Source organism: Chrysemys picta, chromosome 4 (genome assembly GCF_011386835.1).
Source record: "Chrysemys picta bellii isolate R12L10 chromosome 4, ASM1138683v2, whole genome shotgun sequence".
NCBI lineage: Eukaryota > Metazoa > Chordata > Testudines > Emydidae > Chrysemys > Chrysemys picta.
The window spans coordinates 8,206,075-8,226,609 of NC_088794.1; the positions used below are offsets into that span (position 1 = coordinate 8,206,075).

General features: G+C 60.3%; 2 protein-coding genes across 6 annotated transcripts; one reads left to right on the plus strand and one right to left on the minus strand.

Annotated features, from left to right (window-relative positions):
• Positions 1-499: 499 nt before the first annotated feature.
• On the minus strand, positions 500-9,562 carry LOC135983330 (carbonic anhydrase 4-like). Of its 2 annotated transcripts, XR_010600917.1 has the most exons (10): positions 8,981-9,562; positions 8,477-8,583; positions 8,295-8,324; positions 7,128-7,292; positions 6,424-6,572; positions 5,926-6,015; positions 5,608-5,680; positions 5,159-5,322; positions 3,763-4,957; positions 500-2,773 (listed from the first exon to the last, which is right to left on the minus strand). XR_010600917.1 is itself a non-coding variant. In XM_065594428.1 (9 exons), exons 2-9 carry the CDS (start codon positions 8,553-8,555, stop codon positions 4,748-4,750), a joined length of 960 nt encoding a protein of 319 aa, XP_065450500.1. In that variant the 5' UTR covers positions 8,556-8,583; positions 8,981-9,562; the 3' UTR covers positions 3,529-4,747. The 2 variants fall into 2 exon arrangements, 1 of the variants encoding a protein (XP_065450500.1); XM_065594428.1 differs by lacking the exon at positions 500-2,773 and having other exon boundaries at positions 3,529-4,957.
• Positions 9,563-11,851: 2,289 nt separating this feature from the next.
• Positions 11,852-19,774, plus strand: ARMC5 (armadillo repeat containing 5). Of its 4 annotated transcripts, none has more exons than XR_010600877.1 (7): positions 11,852-12,196; positions 13,329-13,436; positions 13,900-14,737; positions 14,987-16,860; positions 17,715-17,847; positions 18,096-19,486; positions 19,539-19,774. XR_010600877.1 is itself a non-coding variant. In XM_024111946.3 (6 exons), exons 1-6 carry the CDS (start codon positions 11,890-11,892, stop codon positions 18,886-18,888), a joined length of 4,053 nt encoding a protein of 1,350 aa, XP_023967714.3. In that variant the 5' UTR covers positions 11,852-11,889; the 3' UTR covers positions 18,889-19,774. The 4 variants fall into 4 exon arrangements, 2 of the variants coding, with proteins under 2 accessions (XP_023967714.3, XP_065450294.1); XR_010600878.1 differs by having other exon boundaries at positions 19,591-19,774; XM_024111946.3 differs by having other exon boundaries at positions 18,096-19,774.
• Positions 19,775-20,535: the final 761 nt, after the last annotated feature.

A 20,535-nucleotide genomic window follows, 5' to 3' on the forward strand; every position in this document is an offset into this window, starting at 1 on the left:
TCTGCTTCTCTCTGTTCTATGTGTTTTCCTTTCACACACACATGGGGCAGGGCTCATCCCTCCAGCAGGGGGCAGTAGGACAAACGAGAGGATGGACACACACACATGAAGCAGGGCTCACGCCTCCAGCAGGGATTAGTAGGACAGATGGATGGACGCACATACACACCACTCAGCAAACCCCCCTGTTACGGGTTTGGTCACAGGGACCTCTTGGGACTGTCACCTGATGTGCTGAAATTACCTCCGAGTCCATTTTCCCTGCCAGCTTGGGACTCCAGAACCCTGCCTTGTTGAGCCAGACATGCCAGCCTGCTACAACACAGACCCAGGTCTGAACCACGCCCTCAAAGCTGCAGACTTTCACCAAAAATTGCTCAGCAGGTTTCCTATCTCCAGCACCCAGAAACCCAGCTCCCAATTCAATCCAAACCCCAAATAAATCCATTTTACTCTGTATAAAGCTTATACAGGGTAAACTCATAAATTGTCTGCCCTCTATAACACTGATAGAGAGATATGCACAGCTGTTTGCTCCCCCAGGTATTAATCACTTACTCTGGGTTCATTAATAAACAAAAGTGATTTTATTAAGTATAAAAAATTGGATTAAAGTAATAACAGGCAGAACAAAGTAAGTCACCATGCAAAATAAAGCAAAAACACACAGTCTAAGCCTAATACATTAAGAACCTGATTACACATACTATCTCACCCTCAGAGATGTTCCAATGAGCTTCTTACACAGATTAGACTCCTTTGTAGCCTGGGCCCAATCCTTTCCCCTGGTACAGTCCTTGTTAGTTCCAGCACACATCTTAGGTGGAAAACAGGGGCTTTCTCATGACTGGCAACCTTAGGTGGTAAGCAGGGCTGTTCTCATGACTGGCCTTCTTTGTCCTGTTCCATCCCCTTTTATAGCTTTGGCACAAGGTGGGAATCTTTTGTCTCTCTGGGTCCCCACCCCTCCTAAATGGAAAAGGACCACATTTAAGATGGATTCCAGTATCATGTGACATGGTCACATGTCCTGTAAGACCTCATTCTTCATTACCCAGGGTCTGCCCTATACATACACAGGAAGGCTTGCAGTAAATAAACCATCTACAACCAATTGTCCTAGTCAATGGGAGCCATCAAGATTCTAAACCACCATCAATGGCCCATTACAATAGGACCTCAAAGTTATACTTCATATTTCTAGCTTCAGATACAAGAATGATACATGCATACAAGTAGGAGGAATATATTCAGTTGGTTATAACCTTTGTAAGACACATGCATCTTTTGGATCACAGGCCTGTTCAGGAAGCTGCAAGCCGGGACTTTCTTCCCAGACCAGAAGATCACTGTGAGGGAAGTCAAAATGCCCATTGTGATCCTTGGAGACCCGGCTTACCCTTTAATGCCATGGCTCATGAAACCCTATACAGGGAGCCTAGACAGCAGCAAGGAGCGGTTCAACAACAGACTGAGTCGGTGCAGAACGACTGTTGAGTGTGCTTTTGGCCTTTTAATGGGCCACTGACGCTGTCTGTATAGGAAACTGGACCTGGCCGATGACAACATCCTCACGGTTATAGCCTCGTGCTGTACCCTCCATAACATTTGTGAAGGGAAGGGTGAAAGCTTCACTCAGGCATGGACCGCGGAGGTTCAACACCTGGAGGCTGAATTTGAACAGCCAGAGAGCAGGGCTATTAGAGGGGCCCAGCGCAGGGCTGTAGGGATTAGGGATGCCTTGAGGGAGCAATTTGAGGCTGAAAGCCACCAGTAATGTTTGGTGCCCGGCACGGGAGTGAAGTGCAGAGGTTCCAATGCTGTAGGCATCTGTGTTTGCTGAGTATGATGCACTGACTTGCAATGGCTGTTGCTTTCCTGGGCTATGGTATGTTTTACTTAATGCAATAAGTAGAGTGAGAATGAGCTCTCTCCTGACATCTGGTGGTGAGCTGTGGAAAAGGACTTCCAGGGCTGATCTCGTTTGCACGGGCACACCCACCCTGCCTAGCATGATGGCACTGCTTGCCCAAATGGTCACTTTGGCTGCTGTGGGATCCCCAGTCTCTTTGTTATTGGGGCAGGAGTAATAAAGTGTTGTTATCCTGGTTATGTGAATCAAGGACAGTAGAACTGTACTTGGCATTTTATGATGGAGGGATTCGCCCTCAACTAAGTAACGCTTGCTAGGCAAGGGACATGGGTTCCAAAGCCCAGTGAATTGAAAGAGGTTGGGTTCTGTTATCATATTCAGCCTTCCTCCCTGGAGCGTTGTGTAATGAGTGCTGCATTTCAGGCTGGCTAAAATGCATGGTGATGGGAGTTGAGTGGAGTGGATAAGGGTTGTAGTTTGCAGGGCTGGGTGGTGAAGCTACAGGTGTTCGAGGCAGCTGCTGGTGATAAGAAACTGGATGTTGAGGGAAGTGGGTTGGTGGTGATATGGGGGCACAAGGGAAAGAGTTTTAGGACAAGGGCTACAGGGGAGGGTGGGCGAGGATCTGCTCTGTCTGCATTGATACAAGTGCCTGGATCGAGTCCACTTGGCGCTCCACGATGCTTAGGAGCCGCTCCGTGCTTTGGTGCCGGCGATCCGCATTCTGCTGCCAGAGCCTCCTTTCACTCTCCCGCCACTCCTGTACTTCTTGATTTTCAGTAAGGGAGAGCTCCATGACTTCATGCAGCAGGTCCTCTTGGGTTCTTCGCGGACCCCTCCTGATTCTTTGCAGTCTTTCGGCCGGTGACCACAAGGACGGCTGGGATCTCAAGGTTGCTTCTGTAAAGCCAAAATGCAACAGTTAACAGAGGCAGCGTTGTTCATACTAGACAGAGCGATGATTCGGCCGTATTTAAAGACAGTGTACACAATAGCAGAATTTGCCCGTCCCAAAGCGAGCGCGCATAACCCAAAGGAGCCCCAAAATGGTGAGTGAGCACAGGGGCAAGGGGGACTGATTGTTTCAGGGCCGCACTGTCCTCTGGGGTTCTGTGCCTTGGGGAGAGCCAACAGCTGTAGGGAGCCCATATACTGAACACTGTCCCCACATTTTCCACAGGATGAGTTAATCCTGGAAGATATTACACCTGGCTTTCTTGCTTTTTGCCTCTGCTTCTCTCTCTTTTCTATGTGTTTTCCTTTCACACACACACGGAGCAGGGCTCATCCCTCCAGCAGGGGGCAGTAGGACAGATGGATGGATACACACACATACTACTCAGCAAAACCCCCTGTGATGGGTTCAGTCACAGGGATCATCTTGGGACTGTCACCTGATGTCCTGAAATCACCTCTTAGCCCGTTTTCCCTGCCAGCTTGGGACTTCAGAACCCTGCCTTGTTGAGCCAGACACGCCAGCCTACCGCAACACAGACCCAGGTCTGAACCACTCCCCCAGAGCTACAACTTTCTCCAAAAATTGCTCAGCAGGTTTCCTATCTCCAGAACCCAGACACCCAGTTCCCAATGGGATCTAAACCCCAAATAAATCTATTTTACTCTGTATAAAGCTTATACAAGGTAAACTCATAAATTGTCTGCTCTCTATAACAGTGATAGAGAGATATGCACAGCTGTTTGCTCCCCCAGGTATTAATCACTTACTCTGGGTTCATTAATAAACAAAAGTGATTTTATTAAGTATGAAAAGTAGGATTTAAGTGGTTTCAAGTAATAACAGACAGAACAAAGTCATCAAGCAAATTAAAGCAAAAACACACAAGTCTAAGCCTAATACATTAAGAAATTGATTACAGGGAATATCTCACCCTCAGAGACGTTCCAATAAGCTTCTTTCACAGACTAGACTCCTTTGTAGCCTGGGCCCAATCTTTTCCCCCGGTGCAGTCCTTGTTAGTTCCAGCAGACATCTTAGGTGGAAAACAGGGGCTCTCTCATGACCGGCAGACTTAGGTGGTAAGCAGGGCTGTTCTCATGACTGGCCTTCTTTGTCCTGTTCCATCCCCTTTTATAGCTTTGGCACAAGGTGGGAATCTTTTGTCTCTCTGGGTCCCCACCCCTCCTTCTAAATGGAAAAGCACCAGATTTAAGATGGATTCCAGTATCATGTGACATGGTCAAATGTCCTGTAAGACCTCATTCTTCATTACCCAGGGGCTGGCCCAAATGTACACAGGAAGGCTTGCAGGTAAATAAACCATCTACAACCAATTGTCCTAGTCAATGGGAGCCATCAAGATTCTAAACCACCATTAATGGCCCACACTTTGCATAATTACAATAGGACCTCAGAGTTATACTTCATATTTCTAGCTTCAGATACATGAATGATACATTCATACAAATAGGTGGAATATATTCAGTCAGTTATAACCTTTGTAATGATACCTTACAAAAGACCTTTTTTCATAAACCATATTCCAGTTACATCATATTTACATTCATAAGCATACTTTTATACAGCATATGGAGTGCAACGTCACAGCCCCTCTGCCCACTCAGTCCAAACTCCTGGTGGTGGAGGGCTTGCAATCCATTAATCCTGAGTTACATTAGCTGAAGGGTGTGTTCCCACCCAGTCTCCAAGAGGACTGTAATCAATGCTGACTCCAGGACTGTGAAGCAAAACCTATCCCTATTTTATAAATGGGGAAACTGAGGCCCAGAGCGGGGATGGTGCTTGATGACGGTCACATAGGGAGTCTGTGGCTGAACCAGGGAAGGAACCCAGGAGTCCAGGCTCCCGGCACCCCCCTGCCTAGGTCCAGCCTCCAGGTGTCTGGCTTTGTCCCCCTATAGGTGCCAGGCAATTGCTGCGGTACTGATGAGCAGAGGGATCAAGGCTGCAGGCTGCGGGCTGGAAGAGGAGCTGGGGGCGACTCGGAGGGCCGCCGAGGCTTGCACTTGGCTATCCCTAAACCTCTGCAAAGGCCGGTAGTTGTTCTGCAACCGGGGCCCAGCATCTGAGTCTGTGGAGTTGAGGATGGAGGGGAACGCATCCACCTGCGGGTAGGGAGACAGATTAGTGGGGGAGGGGCAAATTGAGGGGGGAGGCAAACTTGGGGTGCCCTGAGTGGAGAGGAGGACACCCCATCAATGGAGAGAACTGAGAAGGTTCTGATGGGGATCACTTTGGAGCAGAGAGAGTGGGGGTTTGAACAGGAGAGGGGGGGTGAGCTCCCTTCCCCCCACACTCACACTCACCACGCCAGGAGGCACCAGGATGGGGTCGGGGAAGACAGTCCAGACCACGACTTCGTCACAGTTGGGGGTGGTGAGGGAGCCGTGGTAGCGGTAATAGCGGGCTAGGTCCACCGAGCCCAGGAGCTCCTGCAGGGAGAAGGAGCCGTCCAGATCCGTATCCTCCCCTGGAGGGCAGAGGGAGAGTGAGGACCCAACTCGGCCCCTCCCAGAGCTGGGGATAGAACCCAGGAGTCCTGGCTCCCAACCCCCCTGCTCTAACCCACTAGATCCCACTCTCCTCCCAGCTTTAGGGACAGAACCCAGTAGCCTGGACTCCTCACCCCCACCCCCCTCCTCTAATCCATTTTTCTCTCTTGCCCCCTGGTGGCACAGAGCTGTACTGCCCCCAGCCCCAATGCTAGGCCAGCCGTAATCCACCTCTCCCGCACCCCAGTTCAGGGGATACTCACCCTTCAGAGTCACATCCTTCAAGTGCTGGGTGAAGGAATCCCAGGACTGGGAAGGGCGTGCGTGGGCTGTTGCCTGAAGGACAAGATCACATGAGTATAATAAATAGGGAAACTGAGGCATGGGGAGGGCTGGAAGTCATAGAGTGACTCAGAGTAAGACTCCAGTCCCTCCTCAAATCATTAGATACCACTTCCCTCCAGAGAACGCAGGAGTCCTGATGCCCAGCCCCGGCTGTTCTAACTTACTAGACCCCGCTCCCTGTCCCGAGCTGGGCATAGAACCCAGGAGTCCGGACTCATGGTCCCGCACTGCCTCACCTGGAGGAAGAAGGCCAGCACAGCGATTCCCTCGGGATCCTTGAGGGCGTCAGCCATGCTCAGATTATTCTTGGTATGAACAATGTGGAGCTAAAGGGGGAGAGAGAGAAAAATTGGAGAGCGCCCCCTATGGAGCCCTGCCTGCTCCCTGCAGGACAGCGCCCCCTGCTCATCCCCCGCCTACTCCCTCCAGCACAGCGCCCCCTGCTGAGTCCCCCGCCTGCTCCCTGCAGCACAGCGCCCCCTGCTCAGCCCCCTGCCCGCCCCCTCCAGCACAGCGCCCCCTGCTCATCCCCCGCCTACCCGCTCCAGCACAGTGCCTCCTGCTGAGCCCCCCACCCGCCCCCTGCAGCACAGCGCCCCCAGCTGAGCCCCCTGCCCGCTCCCTGCAGCACAGTGCCTCCTGCTATGCCCCCCCAGCCCTCTCCAGACCGCACAGCACCCCCTAACTCTGCACTGGGGTATTGGGGCCAGCGCTGCACCCCCTGCCTCTCTCACCTCCATGGAGAAACTTTTGTAATTGATGAAATGCTCTGATCCAGGCTGGGCTGCCCCCTGGCCCCAGTGGAGGTGGAAGGATTTGGCTGTGTAGATAGCTGGGAGCCCCTGGGCGCTGAGACGGAGCCCATCCGCTAAATGCACGTACACTGTAGGGAGGGGAGAGAGACCAACACAGGGAATGGGACCCAGGCGTCCAGAGAGGCAGCGCTGGGCACTCACCCCTGGGGGAGAGACAAGGGTGGGGAATGGGACCCACCAGGGCTGTAACATGGGCGGGGTGAGCGGGGCCGCCACCCAGGTGTGCCCCAGTGTTTGAAAACTGTCACCTCCTGCCAGGAGCCGGCGGATCAGAAGCTGGTGGGCCCCTGGCTCTCTGAGCTGTGAGAGCCGGGATGTTGGCTGGCTGCCAGGCGGCCCGCCCCGCCCTGTGCACCGAGCCAGGCCACCTCTGCACGGCCAGGTGCTTCCCAGGCAGGGTGGGGGCACAGCTCCTCTTCCCTTCTGTGCTAAATGGAAGGCAAAATCTGGGGGGGGGGGGCGGAGGGCCACAGGCCCCCTGCCTGTCCCCCCATGTGATGCCTCTGGGGGGCGCAAATATGTTTGCTCACCACAGATGCTAAAATGCCTAGTTCTGGCTCTGGGACCCCGGCATCCGGCATGGCAGCGCAGGGTGCTCGCTTTAGGGGGCAGCCTGTACCTACCTGCCTTCCCTGTGTTTTCCATGGAGATAAGCTTCCTGGCATCCCCATAGCCAGCGAGGGATACAGCCCCCAGGTGGGGATTGTGGACAGCCGCAGGGGTGACGATGTTGATCGGGGACTGCCTGGTGCCGTTACAGTGCCCCAGAGCTGCCCATGTCTCTGGACCTGCCGAGAGGGGAGGAGCCAACAGGGAGCGGGAAGGAAGGAAATGGAGCAGGAGTCAGAATGTTAATCAGCTGCTGTCACCCACCCCAGAGGTGGCTGCATGATGCAAATTTTAGTCCCGGATGTAGGATTCCTGGGTTCTGTCCCTGCCTCTGGCAGGGGAGTGGGCTCTGGTGGCAGGGCTGCCCAGAGGATTCAGGGGGCCCAGGGCATAGCAATTTCAGGGGCCCCTTCCATAAAAAAAAGTTGCAATATTATAGAATACTATATTCTCGTGGTGGCTCCTCCGGGGCCGGGGGCCTGGGGCAAATTGACCCACTTGCCCCCCCCCTCTGGGAGGCCCTGTCTGGTGGGATAAAGTGGGGGACCTGGGAGTCAGGACTCCTGGGTTCTTTCTGCAACTAGGGCCGGGGAATGCTGTCTAGTGCAGGGGTCGGCAACCTTTCAGAAGTGGTGTGCCGAGTCTTCATTTATTCACTCTAATTTAAGGTTCCGCATGCCAGTCATACATTTTAACGTTTTAGAAGGTCTCTTTCTATAAGTCTATAATATATAACTAAACTATTTTGTTGTATGTAAAGTAAATAAGGTTTTAAAATGTTTAAGAAGCTTCATTTAAAATTAAAATAAAATGCAGAGCCCCCCAGACCGGTGGCCAGGACCCGGGCCGTGTGAGTGCCACTGAAAATCAGCTCGCATGCCGCCTTCGGCATGCGTTCCATAGGTTGCCTACCTCTGGTCTAGTGAGTTAGAGCAGGGGAGGCTCTTGGGTTTTATACACAGCTCTGGGAGGGGGTTGGAGTCTTGTGGTTTGGAGCAGGGGGTTGGGGCTTGGAGTGAGGACTCCGGGGTTCTATCCCTGGCTCTGGAACGCTGACCTGTCCCGTCTCTGTGCCTCAGTTTCCCACCCATCCAAATGTGGGAAAACTGTAATTAACTCCCGCACTGGGTGAGGTCAGAGAGTGGATGTCTGTGTCGCAGGGGATGGATGGATTCTCTTACCACATTTTGGGTCTTCGTAGCACCAGGTATCTGCAGGAGAGAGAGAGGTGGGGGAGGGGGTCAGAGTTGGGAGGTGGCCAATAAATCACCACATCCTGCTGCCCCCCCCCCCCTTGGGCTTGGCCCCAGCAGGGAGGGTCACTTTAGAGCAGGATCAGGGGCCGGATGGGGAGCAGCGTTACCTGCCATATCGGTACTGGTGTAGCCGGCTCCCAGCAGCGTCCCCAGGACAATGAGGTGCCGGACCCAGGCAAGATTCATGTCTCCGATGTCACCTGCTGAGAGCAACCTGGAGGAAGGATTGGAGAGACTGGATTCAACTCCCCTGCCCTGAGCCAGCCAGGCCCCACTCTGGGGCCAGATCGGAGCCGGTGCCCTAGAGGGGACAAGCCCCATGCCCCATTTCCCACCCCTGGAGCTGGTGACCCTAGAGGGGACGGGCCCCATGCCCCATTTCCCACTCCTGGACCAGTGGCGCCCCTAGAGGGGATGGGCCCCATGCCCCATTTCCCACTCCCGGGCCAGTGGCGCCCCTACAGGGGACGGGCCCCATGCTCCATTTCCCACACCTAGGGCTAGTAGCGCCCCTGGGGGAGACAGGCCACATGCTCCATTTCCCACCCCGGGAGCTGGTGCCCCTAGATGGGACGGGCCCCTAGGGATGCTCAGCAGCGAGCAGCTCTCACCTGTGCTGTTCCTGGTGGGGGAAGGTCACACTGCAGGGGTGAAGGCTCCTCGCAGCTCCTTATATACACGGGGTCACCGCCCAGCCCAGCCCTGCCCAGCCCAGCCCAGAGCAGCCGGGGGTGGAATTACAGGGAAGGGATGAGTTATATCCACGGGGTGGGGCAGGGATAGAGAGAGGTCGGGGAGGGAGGGAGAGAGAAAACCAGGGAGCAGAAAGAGAAAGGAGGGAAGGAAAGAGGGGGACGGTGGGAAAGAGGAGAAAGGGGCCCCAGCCTGGGTGTGTCTCCCTTAGGGCACCAGCCCCCGGTGCCAGGTCCACCCTCTGGGAAGCTGTGGGCACCCCCTGTGCGGGGAGCTGGCCCCAGATGCCCATTTTGAGTCTCACTCTTCTTGGAAGGGCTGTGCGGGGGAGATGGCGCAAGAAGGAAGTGACACAGGGCAGCCCAGCGTGGGGCAGAGCACGTCCCCCGCTGCTGGAAGGACACCTCGGGGTGAGCGGATGTCCCTGAACCACTGTCCGGTGTTGCCCGCCTGGGTCTGGGGTTGAAACCCAGGACAGGAGTCCCCCCTGCTCTAAGCCACTAGATCCCACTCCCCTGTCAGAGCTGAGGACAGAACCCAGGCATCCTGGCTCTCAGCCCCCACCCCTAAATTATTAGACTAGATTTTTGCCACCCTCAGCTATTGGCACTCAGAGGATAGAGAGCGCCCCCTATTGAGCCCCTCCCACTCCACTCCCTGCACCACAGCACCCCCTAGTGCTGCACTGGGGCTTTGGGCCAGCCCCCTCCACTGAACAGCCAGGTGTGTTCATAGCCCCCCGAGGGGGTTCGGCAGCTGGTGGTTGGGCAAGGCGAAGATGCTGATGTCATCTCCTGTCACCCCATGATACCCTGATCTGTTTCCCCATCTGCTGAAACTCAAGCTGGGCGGATGGAGCAACTGTGCTTCCTGGGTTTACAGCTTCTCATTCCCAACGCTACCGGCTGGGACTGACTCACAACAGCGTCGAGCTGGTGTCGTTCGTACACCCTGCTCGACAGGTGGGGAATACCCACAGGTCTCCCGGAGCCAGAAGACTTCCTTGATCCCCTCAGCTGGGGCTAGAACCCAGGAGTCCTCACTCACAACCTCCCATCTCACCTACTAGACCCCACTCCCCTCCCAGAGCCAGGGAGAGAACCAGGTATCCTGGTCCCAGGACGGGGTGCAAGAAGGGTCAAAGTTGGTCTCTCTCCCGCACCCCTGCCCTGACTGGTTCTCTAGCCTGGAGACGTGGCATCGCTGGGACTCTCTGGAAACAGGGCAGGAGGGCGAGGCTAGATCATTTTGGTGACACGCCACGGCCCCAACCAAGGGTTTTAAATTCGCAAGATTGGCTGCTTCCCCACTGTGACCTGTACTGACCATGACAGTCATGAATGGGGGGCAGGGTCTAGTGGGTTAGTGTAGTGAGTGGGATGGGGGAGGGCAGGGAGTCAGGACTCCTGGGTTCTCCTCAGAGCTCTGGATGGGGAGTGGGGTCCAATGAGTTAAACCAGGGAGTCTGGACTCAGGGCCAGTTGGGGTTGGGGGGGCTCAGATCTCAAAGGCATGTGGGGACAGGGGACAGAGGACTCTCTCTCTTTGTCTGTAGCATCCACAAGTCTGACTGGGAACCAGTTTGGATAACTGGGCCAGCTTGTGGGAACTGGTCTGTGCTGTACCCAGAGGGAAGTGTCTTCCTCTCCTAGCTGGGAGCCTATAAACAGGCAGCTGCTGACAGTGTAAACTCTGCTGCGCTTCACCCCAACAGGCCTGGGGGTGGTGCAGACAGAGGTCATGCTGTCCTTGCTTATAACCCCCGTCTCTCTCCAGGGGCCCAGCGCCCCTGAGGGGTTAGCGCCCTCGGGGAGAAGAGATGATAGGGATGGGGTCTAGTGGTTTGGAGGGGGCATGGGAGCCAGGACTCCTGGGTTCTATCCCTGGTTCTGGCAGGGGAGTGGGGTCTATTGGGCACCTGCAGGGGGTTAGGCCAGATGACGCTTACAGTCCCTTCTAACCCTATGAGTCTATGATCATACCCTGGGGCAGTGGGTTCCCGTCTTCTCTGCGGTTCCTCCCAACTCCCTGATGCAATGCTAGGGGAACTGGTGCCAAACAGGAGCTTAGGGTGCAGCTGCCCCGCCCCCCCCAACCTGTGGGCCCCACACCCAGTGCGTGTGGTGCTGATGCCTAGCTGGGCTTTCAGCCCTGCCTATGGTAAGTTTGCTCCCCACTGCAGTCGGGCATCTTCTCCTGGTGTTGCATGTGGGGAAAGTGAGGCACCGACAGGGGAAGGGAGTCAGTGAGTCAGCCAGTCAGCCAATGACAGAATCCAAGAGTCCTGGCTCCCACGCCCCCTCGAACCCACTCCCCAGGCTGCCTAGAGTCGGGGACAGGACCCAGGAGTGCTGGCTCCTGGATTAAAGTTAGCATCATGCAGCCAGCTCTAGGGGGGGTGACAGCAGCTATTTAACATTCTGACCCCGCCCACTGGTTCTCTGTGGCTCCTCCCCCTCCCTGTTGACTCCTCCCCACTCGTCAGCGCCAGGTAGATGGGAGACCCCAGGGCAGTGTAACAGCCCCCGCACGCACTCCCCCAGCTGAGGTGAGCATTGCTCTCTGCCCCGCCCCCCGCCGGCGCTATGCCTTCTGGGAGCTGTAGTCCTTTCCCTTTAGCTCCAGTGGGCAGCAGAACTGCAGCCCCCACAATGCATCGCGCTCTCCCCGCGCCGGCGCCGCCCCTCATGGGAGTTGTAGTTCCTCCGGTCGCCTTTAGCGCAGTCCCTGGGGGGGCCCGAACTACAATTCCCACAATGCCCCGGGGCCGGACCCCGTTCAAGGCTCCCCCTTCCCCCGTTGCTCTTGCCCTTGGGCCTCTCCCGCGATGGCCGCCGCAGCCGGGGGGAGCTGCCCCGCCGAGTCGCTGGGCTATTGCCTGGCCCAGCTGCGGGGCGGGGCCGAGCCCGCGCTGGGCCGGGCCCTGCTGGCCCTGCGGACCCGGCACATCAAGCAGCCCGGCGGGATCGAGCGGTTCCGGGCCCGCGGGGGGCTGGGGCCCCTGCTGGGGCTCCTGGCTGGGGCCCTCCGGCCCCGCCGCACCCTCGACCTGGCCCTCAGCATCCTGGGCAACTGCTGCACCGAGGGGGGGAGCCGGGCCCAGGTGCGGGAGCTGGGGGGGATCCCCTCGCTGGGTGAGTGACGCGGCGGGGAATCCCCGACGCGAAATGGTACGGTCCGGGGCCATCTGCCAGGCCTGGGGGTGCAGCCTGGGTCTTCCCCCCCCCCCCCCCCCGAGCCGGAGTGGCACAGTCCAGGGTTACCCTGCTCTGGGTTTCCCCGAGCCGGAGTGGCACAGTCCAGGGTTACCCTGCTCTGGGTTTCCTTGAGCCAGAGTAGTACAGTCTGGGGTTACACTGCTTCTGCCAGGCCTGGGGGTGCAGCCTGGGTCTCCCCCCCCCCCCCCGAGCCAGAGTGGCACAGTCCAGGGTTACCCTGCTCTGGGTTTCCCTGAGCCAGAGTAGTACAGTCTGGGGTTACACTGCTTCTGCCAGGCCTGGGGGTGAAGCCTGGGTTGTCCCCCTTAGCCGAAATGGTACTGTCTGTGGTCCCTTTGAGATGTAGTGGTATGGTCTGGGGTTACCCTGCAATGGCCAGGCCTCTGAGGCCGGGCCAAAGTGGTACAGTCTGCGTTCTCCTTGAACTTCTTAGCCTGGAGGTGCAGCTTAAATCCCACCGAGCTGAAATGGGACTGTCCAGGGTGCCCCTCCCTCCCCCCCCCCCCCAAAGTGGCATGTTTCAGGATTCTCTGCACCTGCCAGGCTGGAGTTGAGTGTGATGTTCCCTGCCGAGCCCCCATGGCACAGTCCAGGGTTACCCTGCACCTGCCTGCCCTGGGAGTTAGCATCTGGGGCCCCTGTACTCCCCCATTGTGGAATTTGGGCTCCCCCATTTGTGCCGCAATAGTGCTATGCCTTGATTTCTCCCTTCCCTGGGTATGGTGTGGCTTGGCGTTCCCCCCCGTGCATGCATGCGTCCCCATTGGTGGTACGGTCCTGTGCCCCCTCCATCTCTCCTTGGGGTGGAACTACATTGTGTTCTCATGTCCCCCTACTCCACCCCAGAGGCGGCTACATCTCAGCACCGGACAAGGGATCACTGTATAAACAGCCCCCGTGTTCCACCCCAGAGGTGGCTGCATCTCATTACTGGACGAGAGATCCCTGGATAAACAGCCCCTGTGATGCACCCCAGAGATGGCTACATCTCAGTTCTGTGCGAGGGATGATGCCCTCACCATGGTTCACAGATGATTTCTCTCCCCAGTTATGATCCTGAAATCCCTTGGAGTCGAAAGTATCCACAACCGGACAGCACGGGCCCTGGGCAACCTGGCCATTGATGTAGAGAACCTGCAGGCTATCCATGATGCTGGTGAGTGGGGTCATGCCCCCCCTGCCAACCTGCGAAAGGAGGGTGGGGGAAGACTGGGAACTTGCCCCATAGTGGGGAGCCCCTCTGATCCTGCTAGCCGAAGGGTAGTACTGCAGCTCACCCCATACTGGGCATCCCCTGTGACCTGGGCTGGGATAATGGGAATCATTCCATACAGGGAGCTCCCCTCTGCTTCCTTGCATGGGGGTAATATTGGGGCTCACCCCCATACCAGGGAGTGCCCTGCTGACCTGGGGGATAATGGGGTTCACTCCTATATTGGGGAGCACCTTCTCTGATCCCTTGTGGGGTTCACCCCATACTAGAGAGGAGCCATGTTGGGGTTCACCTCCATACTGGGGAGTCCCCTGCTGACCTGGGAGGGGGTGATTGAGGTTCATTCTCTGGGTTTGGGGCTCACTAACCCCCTTTCTCTCTCTTCCCCCCCCCCCCCCCCCCCCAGGTGCAGTGGCACCCCTGGTACAAGTCCTTGCCAGCTCCCAGGACAGCGAGTGCCTACAGAGCATCATTCGGGCCCTGCGCAACCTGGGCGCCACCCCAGCGCACCGTCTGGCGCTGGCCCAGCAGGGCGCAGTGCGAGTCATCTCCGAGCGCCTGGCTGCCAGCCCCGACGACCCCGCCCTGGCTGCTGCGGCTGCCCGGGCCCTGCTAGAGCTCACCAAGGGCTGCAGCCGGGACTGCGCCGAGCAGCTGAGCCTGGGGGGCGGGGTGGCGCCCCTGGTGGCGTTAGCCGGGCACAGCAAGCGAGCGGTGCGGGAGGCGGCCGTCTCGGCGCTGTCCAATCTCTGCCTGCAGGGGATGCTGCGGCCGGCGGTGGGCAATGCCGGGGGCGTGGCGGTGCTGGTTGGGGAGATCCAGCGCCGGCGCGGGGCAGGAGCCGCCGGCGCCATCCTGCAGCCCCTGGTCAGGGCGCTGTGCCTGCTGTGCCGGGAGGCAATGAACCGCAGCCGGGTGCGGGAGGCCGGCGGGCTAGAGCTGCTGCTGGCGCTGCTGCAGGATGGGCGCCAGCGAGGCTGCCACGCCCGCGTGGTTGTGGCCTTCGTGGCCTTCTTCTACGACCAGGAGGCGCTGGAGGTGCTGCAGGCCGGCGGGCTGGTGGCCCTGCTGGTGGAGCGGCTGGTGGCCCAGGGCCAGTGGGCTGCGCGCTGCGAGGAGGAGGACAAGGAAGAGGAGGGAGACAGCGAGGACGAGCGGGACGCTGCCTCCTTTGACTTCCCCCACGAGGGGCGACGGGAGAGCGGGGCACCAGAAGGGGAGTCATCCAGCTTCCAGAGACTCAGGTGAGCATCTCTCCCGGTGCACTTGGGGCTCGCTTGAGGGGTTCTCCTCCCCACTCCCTAGTGCTCCCTGCCGGCCCCGGGGCTCCCCTGGTTTCCCCGCCCCCTGCTTGCTCCAGTGCTCCTGGCTCACTAGCTCGTCTCCTTTCCCTGTTCTTGCTTGCTCTGGGCTCCCTTGGTTCCCCCTTCCTCCCTGCACTCAGGGCTTGCTTGACCCCCACCCCGGCTCTCACTCCTTCCCTCTTGCCGCAGGTCCTGGCTGCTCTCCGAGGGTTACATTGCCAGTCCCGGCGACCTCTCCCCGCAGTGGTCCCCCGACGGCTCCCTCAGCCCCACCCTCGAGCTGCAGGACGACACGCCGGGGCCTGGCCGGCTGCCTGCGGGGCTCGGCTCGCCCACCTGCTTAGCTCCTCCGTCGCTGGATCCGGCTGCCAGGGTGCAGTGCTTGGCACCCGTGGCAGAGCCGGACTCAACCGTGGCTGATGGGAGCCATGTGGCAGAGACGCCAGGTGCTGAGGCACCAGTCGTGGCACGTTTGGCTACAGCCAGAGCTGCCAGGCACCATCCAGCGGAGTTTGATCCAGGCACGGCACTAGATTTGGCTGCCAGGCACCATACAGCATTGCCAAATCCTGCCAGAACGGGTGACCACAGCGCAGCCCCCGTGGTGCTGCTGGCTACACCAAAGTCCACTGGGACCAAGAAAGACCATCCGGCACAGATTGCACCGGATGCTGCCGGCAGCGCCCGGAACCTGCAGGCTCAGTTGCTGCTGTCGGCGACCCCGAATGAGGAGCTCCCGCCAAACTTCGCTCTGACTGACCTGCAAAATCCAGCACGGTTCCCGGCTGCGGCAGCCACCGAAGAGTTGTGTCCAGGCATGCTGGTTCCAGCCGGGCCTGGCTGGCACGTCATGGCACCATCAGACGAGCCAGGCCCAGTGCTGGCACCGCCAATTCCCGCCGGGGCAAGCCAGTCTGATCGGGCACCAAGCCCCGTTCCTGAGCATCTGGGTCCGGTGTCACCAATTCCCGCTGGGGCCAGCTGGTGTGATCGGGCACCAAGCCCCGTTCCTGAGCATCTGAATCCAGTGTCACCAATTCCCGCCGGGGCCAGCCGGTCTGATTGGGAACCAACCCCCGTTCCTGAGCATCTGAATCCAGTGTCACCAATTCCCACCGGGGCCAGCCGATCTGATCGGGCACCAACCCCCGTTCCTGAGCATCTGAATCCAGTGTCACCAATTCCCACTGGTGCCAGCAGATCTGATCGGGCACCAAGCCCCGTTCCTGAGCATCTGCGTCTGGTGTCAGCAGTTCCCACTGGGGCCAGCCGGTGTGATCGGGCACCAAGCCCTGTTCCCGAGCATCTGAATCCAGTGTCACCAATTCCCACCGGGGCCAGCCGATCTGATCGGGCACCAAGCCCCGTTCCTGAGCATCTGAATCCAGTGTCACCAATTCCCACCGGGGCCAGCCGATCTGATCGGAAACCAAGCCCCGTTCCTGAGCATCTGCGTCCGGTGTCACCAATTCCCACTGGGACCAGCCGGTCCGATCCGGCACCGAGCCCAATTTCCAAGGATCTACGTCTGGTTTCTCCGATTCCTACTGGGACTGAGCAGCGCCTCCTTGCCAATGACGTCCTGGAGCCCCAGCCCGCTGCTTTCTCCTCGCGGCGCCGCGGCAAATCACGTCCCCATCCAGACGCGGCCGCCTGCACGCCGGCTCCGTTCCGCCCCCCGGGCGAGGTCCTGGCCCCGCAGTTCTTGCTGTGGGGTGGGGAGGAGGAGCTATCGGCCCCCGAGGCGCCCGCCCTGTTGCTGCTCTCCCGCTTCTCCCAGGCCGAGGACCCCAGCCGCAGCCTGGTGACGGGCCCGGTGCTGCGGGGGCTGCTGGCCTACGTCACCGGAGCCCCCGCCCCGCTACCCCGCTGCCTGCGGCTGTTGCACCGGCTCACGTGCAACCCCGTCTGCCTGGAGGCCTTCGTGCGCTGCCACGCCCCCTCCCTGCTGCGGGCCTGGCTGGTGCTGGGCGTGCCCCCAGAGGAGGCCGCCGCCGTGGGACAAGAGACCCCCAGAACTCCAGGCAGCGGGCACCGGCATGGCAGGAGGTTCAAGGAGTTGGGTGAGTCCTCCCCCCTGCTGAGTCCTGGGGCATGGGGATCCCCCTGCTGCGCCCCAGGGGTAGGTGAGTGCCCCAGTCCTGGGCTGTGGGGATCACCCTGCTGCATTACGGGGCTCCCAGTATCCCAGTGTGAGAGCACTTTGTCCCCGGAGTATTGGGGTCCTCTCTCCGGTAGCCCTAACCCGGTGACGACCCTCCCCCACTACTGAGGGAACTGGGGTTTGCTCTAGGTCAGGGATTGGCAACCTTCAGCACACGGCCCCTCAGGGAAAGCCGCTGGCAGGCGGGGACGGTTTGTTTACCTGCAGCGTGCGCAGGTCCGGCCAATCGCGGCTCCCGCTGGCCATGGTTCGCCATGCCAGGCCAATGGGGGCTGCAGAAAGCCACAGCCAGCACCTCCATCGGCCCACGCCGCTTCCCGCAGCCCCCATTGGCCTGGCACAGCGAACCGCGGCCAGTGGGAGCCGTGATCGGCCGAACCTGCGGACGCTGCAGGTAAACAAACCGGCCCGGCCCGCCAGCCGCTTTCCCTGACGGGCCGCGTGCCGAAGGTTGCCGATCCCTGCTCTAGGTTAATGGGGTCTCCTGCTCCCCACCTCAGGGTGAGCCTTGTACTTCCGCTGCCGGGTTCAAAGTGCCCCAGCGTGGCACTAGGGGGAGCTGTGTGGCGGGGCTCGGCCAGGAATGCTGCATGGTGGGGGCTGGGCGCCATGGGGTGGGGGGGATTTGGAGGGATGCTGTGCCTCAGGAGCTGTCATCCCATGGGGTGTTTTGAGGGGGGGCTCATGGGGCGGGGGGATGGGGGCTCTGTGTTGGGGGAGGGGCCGGGCACTGACGTGCTGCCCCTTCCCCAGGCGAGACCCTGCTGTGCAATCTCTGCGTCCAGGCTGAGTCGGCGTTCGGGGCGGGCGTCCTCACCCACATGCTGCTCTCGGGCGCCGAGGCCGACCAAGTGGCTTGTGCCATGGCCCTGCCCCTCATCTGCAGGTGGGTGGTGCCAGGGGGGGGGGGGCGGCGGGGTGAGTGGTGGGTGGGCGCTGGTGTGGCTGGATGTGGTGGTATTGGGGGGGCTTAGGGGGCCGGTTGGGGAGGGGGCCGGGCCCAGCTGGTGGAAGGAGGCTGTTCCGGGGGAGGTGGTGGGAATGGAGGTTGTGGGGTAGATTCTGGGCCCATTGGGTGCGGGGGGGGTTAGGGGGCCGATCCGGGGACTGATCCATTTCCTCTCCTCCCCCCAGGAAGAAGTCCCTCTGCCGGAGGCTGCTCCTGGAGCACTCTGGCCTGCGCCTCCTGCTGGCTGCCTTGACACGTGGTGCCGACCCGCCCTTCATCTTCTACGCTGTGGACTCGCTCTCCCTGCTGCTGGGTGCTGCCGCCCCCCTCCCTGCCCCGCCCGCCCCCAAGCGCTCCCGGCTGGCAGCCTCCCCGCCGTGCCCCTACGAGCGGCTGGTGAAGGCGGGCGGGGCGGACCTGCAGTTCCGGTTGGACTCGGGCGCCCTGGTGCTGGCCTCGCGCCAGGCCGCGTGCGCTGGCTCCGACGTCCTGCGGGCCATGCTGGCGGGCGGGTTTGCTGAGGCGCGCCAGGCCCTGGTGCCCATCCATGGGGTGGCGCCTGCCCCCTTTCTGGTGCTGACCCACTTCCTGCATGGCTGCCGGGGTGAGCCGTGCCCGGCCCTGGGGGGCCCGTTCCCACCCGGCGAGGGGGAGCTGGCGGAGCAGACGCTGGCGGTGGCCGAGCAGTTCCTGCTGCCCGAGCTGCAGGAGCTGGTAGAGGCGGCGTTGTGCCGGCAGTACCTGCGCCCTGGCACCAGCCTGGACCAGCTGTACCGGCTCGGGGAGCGGCTGGGCCGGGGGCAGCTGCTGCGGCGCTGTGCCCGCTACGTCCTGCTGGGGGCGTCAGAGGAGCCCACCAGCCGAGCGGCCGCGCTGGCGCGGATCCTCCGAGTCACCAGTGACCCCAAGGGACTGGCCCAGGAGCTGCTGGCGGTTGCCATGGAGACGCCATGGGGAGTGGGCACTGATGGGACCTAGGCTAGGGGGCTGGCTGAGGGCACTGCCTGTGCCCCTCTGGATGCGGGGCTGGGCTTAGGGCACTCTCTGTACCCCTCTGGGTGTGGGGGTTTGGGAACAGAGGGGTTTGGAGGTCAGGGAGCTGTCTGGGGGGAAATGGGGTCATGGAAAGGTAAGGAATGGGGATATGGGACCCCGGTGGCGAGAGGAATCAGGGCAATGGGGACTAACCACTGCCCCCCAGGAAAATTTGGGATCCCTTCTCTGTTGGGTGAGTTGTTCTTCCCCACCCCCTCTCCCCCCCAGGCCATGGCACAGGGTGAGAGCCTGCCTGCAGCCTCCCCCAAGGAAGGGATTGTGGTGTAGTGGGGGGTGCCCCTACTTTTGCAGCACAGGGCACCCCAATTCCCCACCTGAGGCCATGGAGAGCAGTTTGGGGGGGCCTTGACTGGAGGGGGGCTCAGTCCCTGATCTGCAGGGTACCCCTCAGTCACTGGGCAGGGTAGTGTGTGCTTTGTCTGCACAGAGAGATGCCCACACCTTTTTTTCTAGGTCCCAGGTAGGGCAGCTCCGGGGGGTGCTCAGCGGTACCCCCCCATGCTGCAGGGAGCGGTGACAGGTGGCCGGGGGCCCTCAGCGGTACCCCCCCATGCTGTGGGGAGCGGTGACAGGCGGCCGGGGGCCCTCAGCGGTACCCCCCCATGCTGCGGGGAGCGGTGACAGGCGGCCGGGGGCCCTCAGCGGTACCCCCCATGCTGTGGGGAGCGGTGACAGGCGGCCGGAGGTGCTCAGCAGTGACAGGCGGCCAGGGGCGCTGCTTTCTGCTGGCGAGGGGATGGGTGTGTACGAGTGGAATGTATTGAATAAGCTATTGTACGTGGAGAAATACAGGCTGGGCTTCACCATGTGCATGTGTCTGTGTGTCTTCATTCTGCGGCCTCCCCAGAGCTGGGAAGCGAACCGAGGAGTCCTGGCTCCCAGCCCCCCCTGGGGCTAGTCTCCCATCTGTGCTCCTAGCTGGGGTGTGGCAGGGGCAGCAGCAGCATGTGATCCCGCCGGGGGGGGGGGGGGGGAGGGTGCTGAGCTGAGCCTGTCGGAGCTGGCTGGGGGTGGGGAGGAGGTGGTGGGTTGAGGGGGAACCAGGCTGTGGACTCCCTGCTTGGCGCTGGCTGCCCTTCCAGCTGCGCGACCCCCCTTCCTTTCTCCTCCCCTCCACAGGAAACGCCTGCTGCTCAACTGCTTCCAGATGGGCTGGGGGGGGCGGGAAGGGAGGGCTGCTTCCTGAGTGTGGGGCCTGGGATGTGTCATCCTCTCCTCCCCCCCCCCCCCCCCCCGCCTCTCCTCTGTCCCCTACCCCTGGGAGCCCTCCCAGCCTCTTCCTCCCCCCCCCCCAGCCTCTCCTCCCCCCAACCTCTCCTCTGTCCCCTGCCCCTGGGAGCCCTCCCAGCCTCTTCCTCCCCCCCCCCGCCTCTCCTCTGTCCCTACCCCTGGGAGCCCTCCCAGCCTCTTCCTCCCCCCCCCGCCTCTCCTCTGTCCCCTACCCCTGGGAGCCCTCCCAGCCTCTCTTCCTTCCCCCCCCAGCCTCTCCTCCCCCCAACCTCTCCTCCGTCCCCTGCCACTGGGAGCCCCCCCCAGCCTCTCTTCCTTCCCCCCCCCAACCTCTCCTCT

What these genes read in the sequence shown, in the direction of transcription:
- ARMC5 (XM_024111946.3), top strand. Translation starts at nt 11,890, where the DNA reads ATGGCCGCCGCAGCCGGGGGGAGCTGCCCCGCCGAGTCGCTGGGCTAT. An exon ending in TCCAGCTTCCAGAGACTCAG is followed by an intron (nt 14,738 to 14,986) that starts GTGAGCATCTCT and finishes CTCTTGCCGCAG; the next exon opens with GTCCTGGCTGCTCTCCGAGG. An exon ending in CAGGAGGTTCAAGGAGTTGG is followed by an intron (nt 16,861 to 17,714) that starts GTGAGTCCTCCC and finishes CCCCTTCCCCAG; the next exon opens with GCGAGACCCTGCTGTGCAAT.
- LOC135983330 (XM_065594428.1), bottom strand. Translation starts at nt 8,555, where the DNA reads ATGAATCTTGCCTGGGTCCGGCACCTCATTGTCCTGGGGACGCTGCTG. An exon ending in CTACGAAGACCCAAAATGTG is followed by an intron (nt 7,293 to 8,294) that starts GTAAGAGAATCC and finishes CCCTCTCGGCAG; the next exon opens with GTCCAGAGACATGGGCAGCT. An exon ending in GAAGGATGTGACTCTGAAGG is followed by an intron (nt 5,323 to 5,607) that starts GTGAGTATCCCC and finishes TCTGCCCTCCAG; the next exon opens with GGGAGGATACGGATCTGGAC.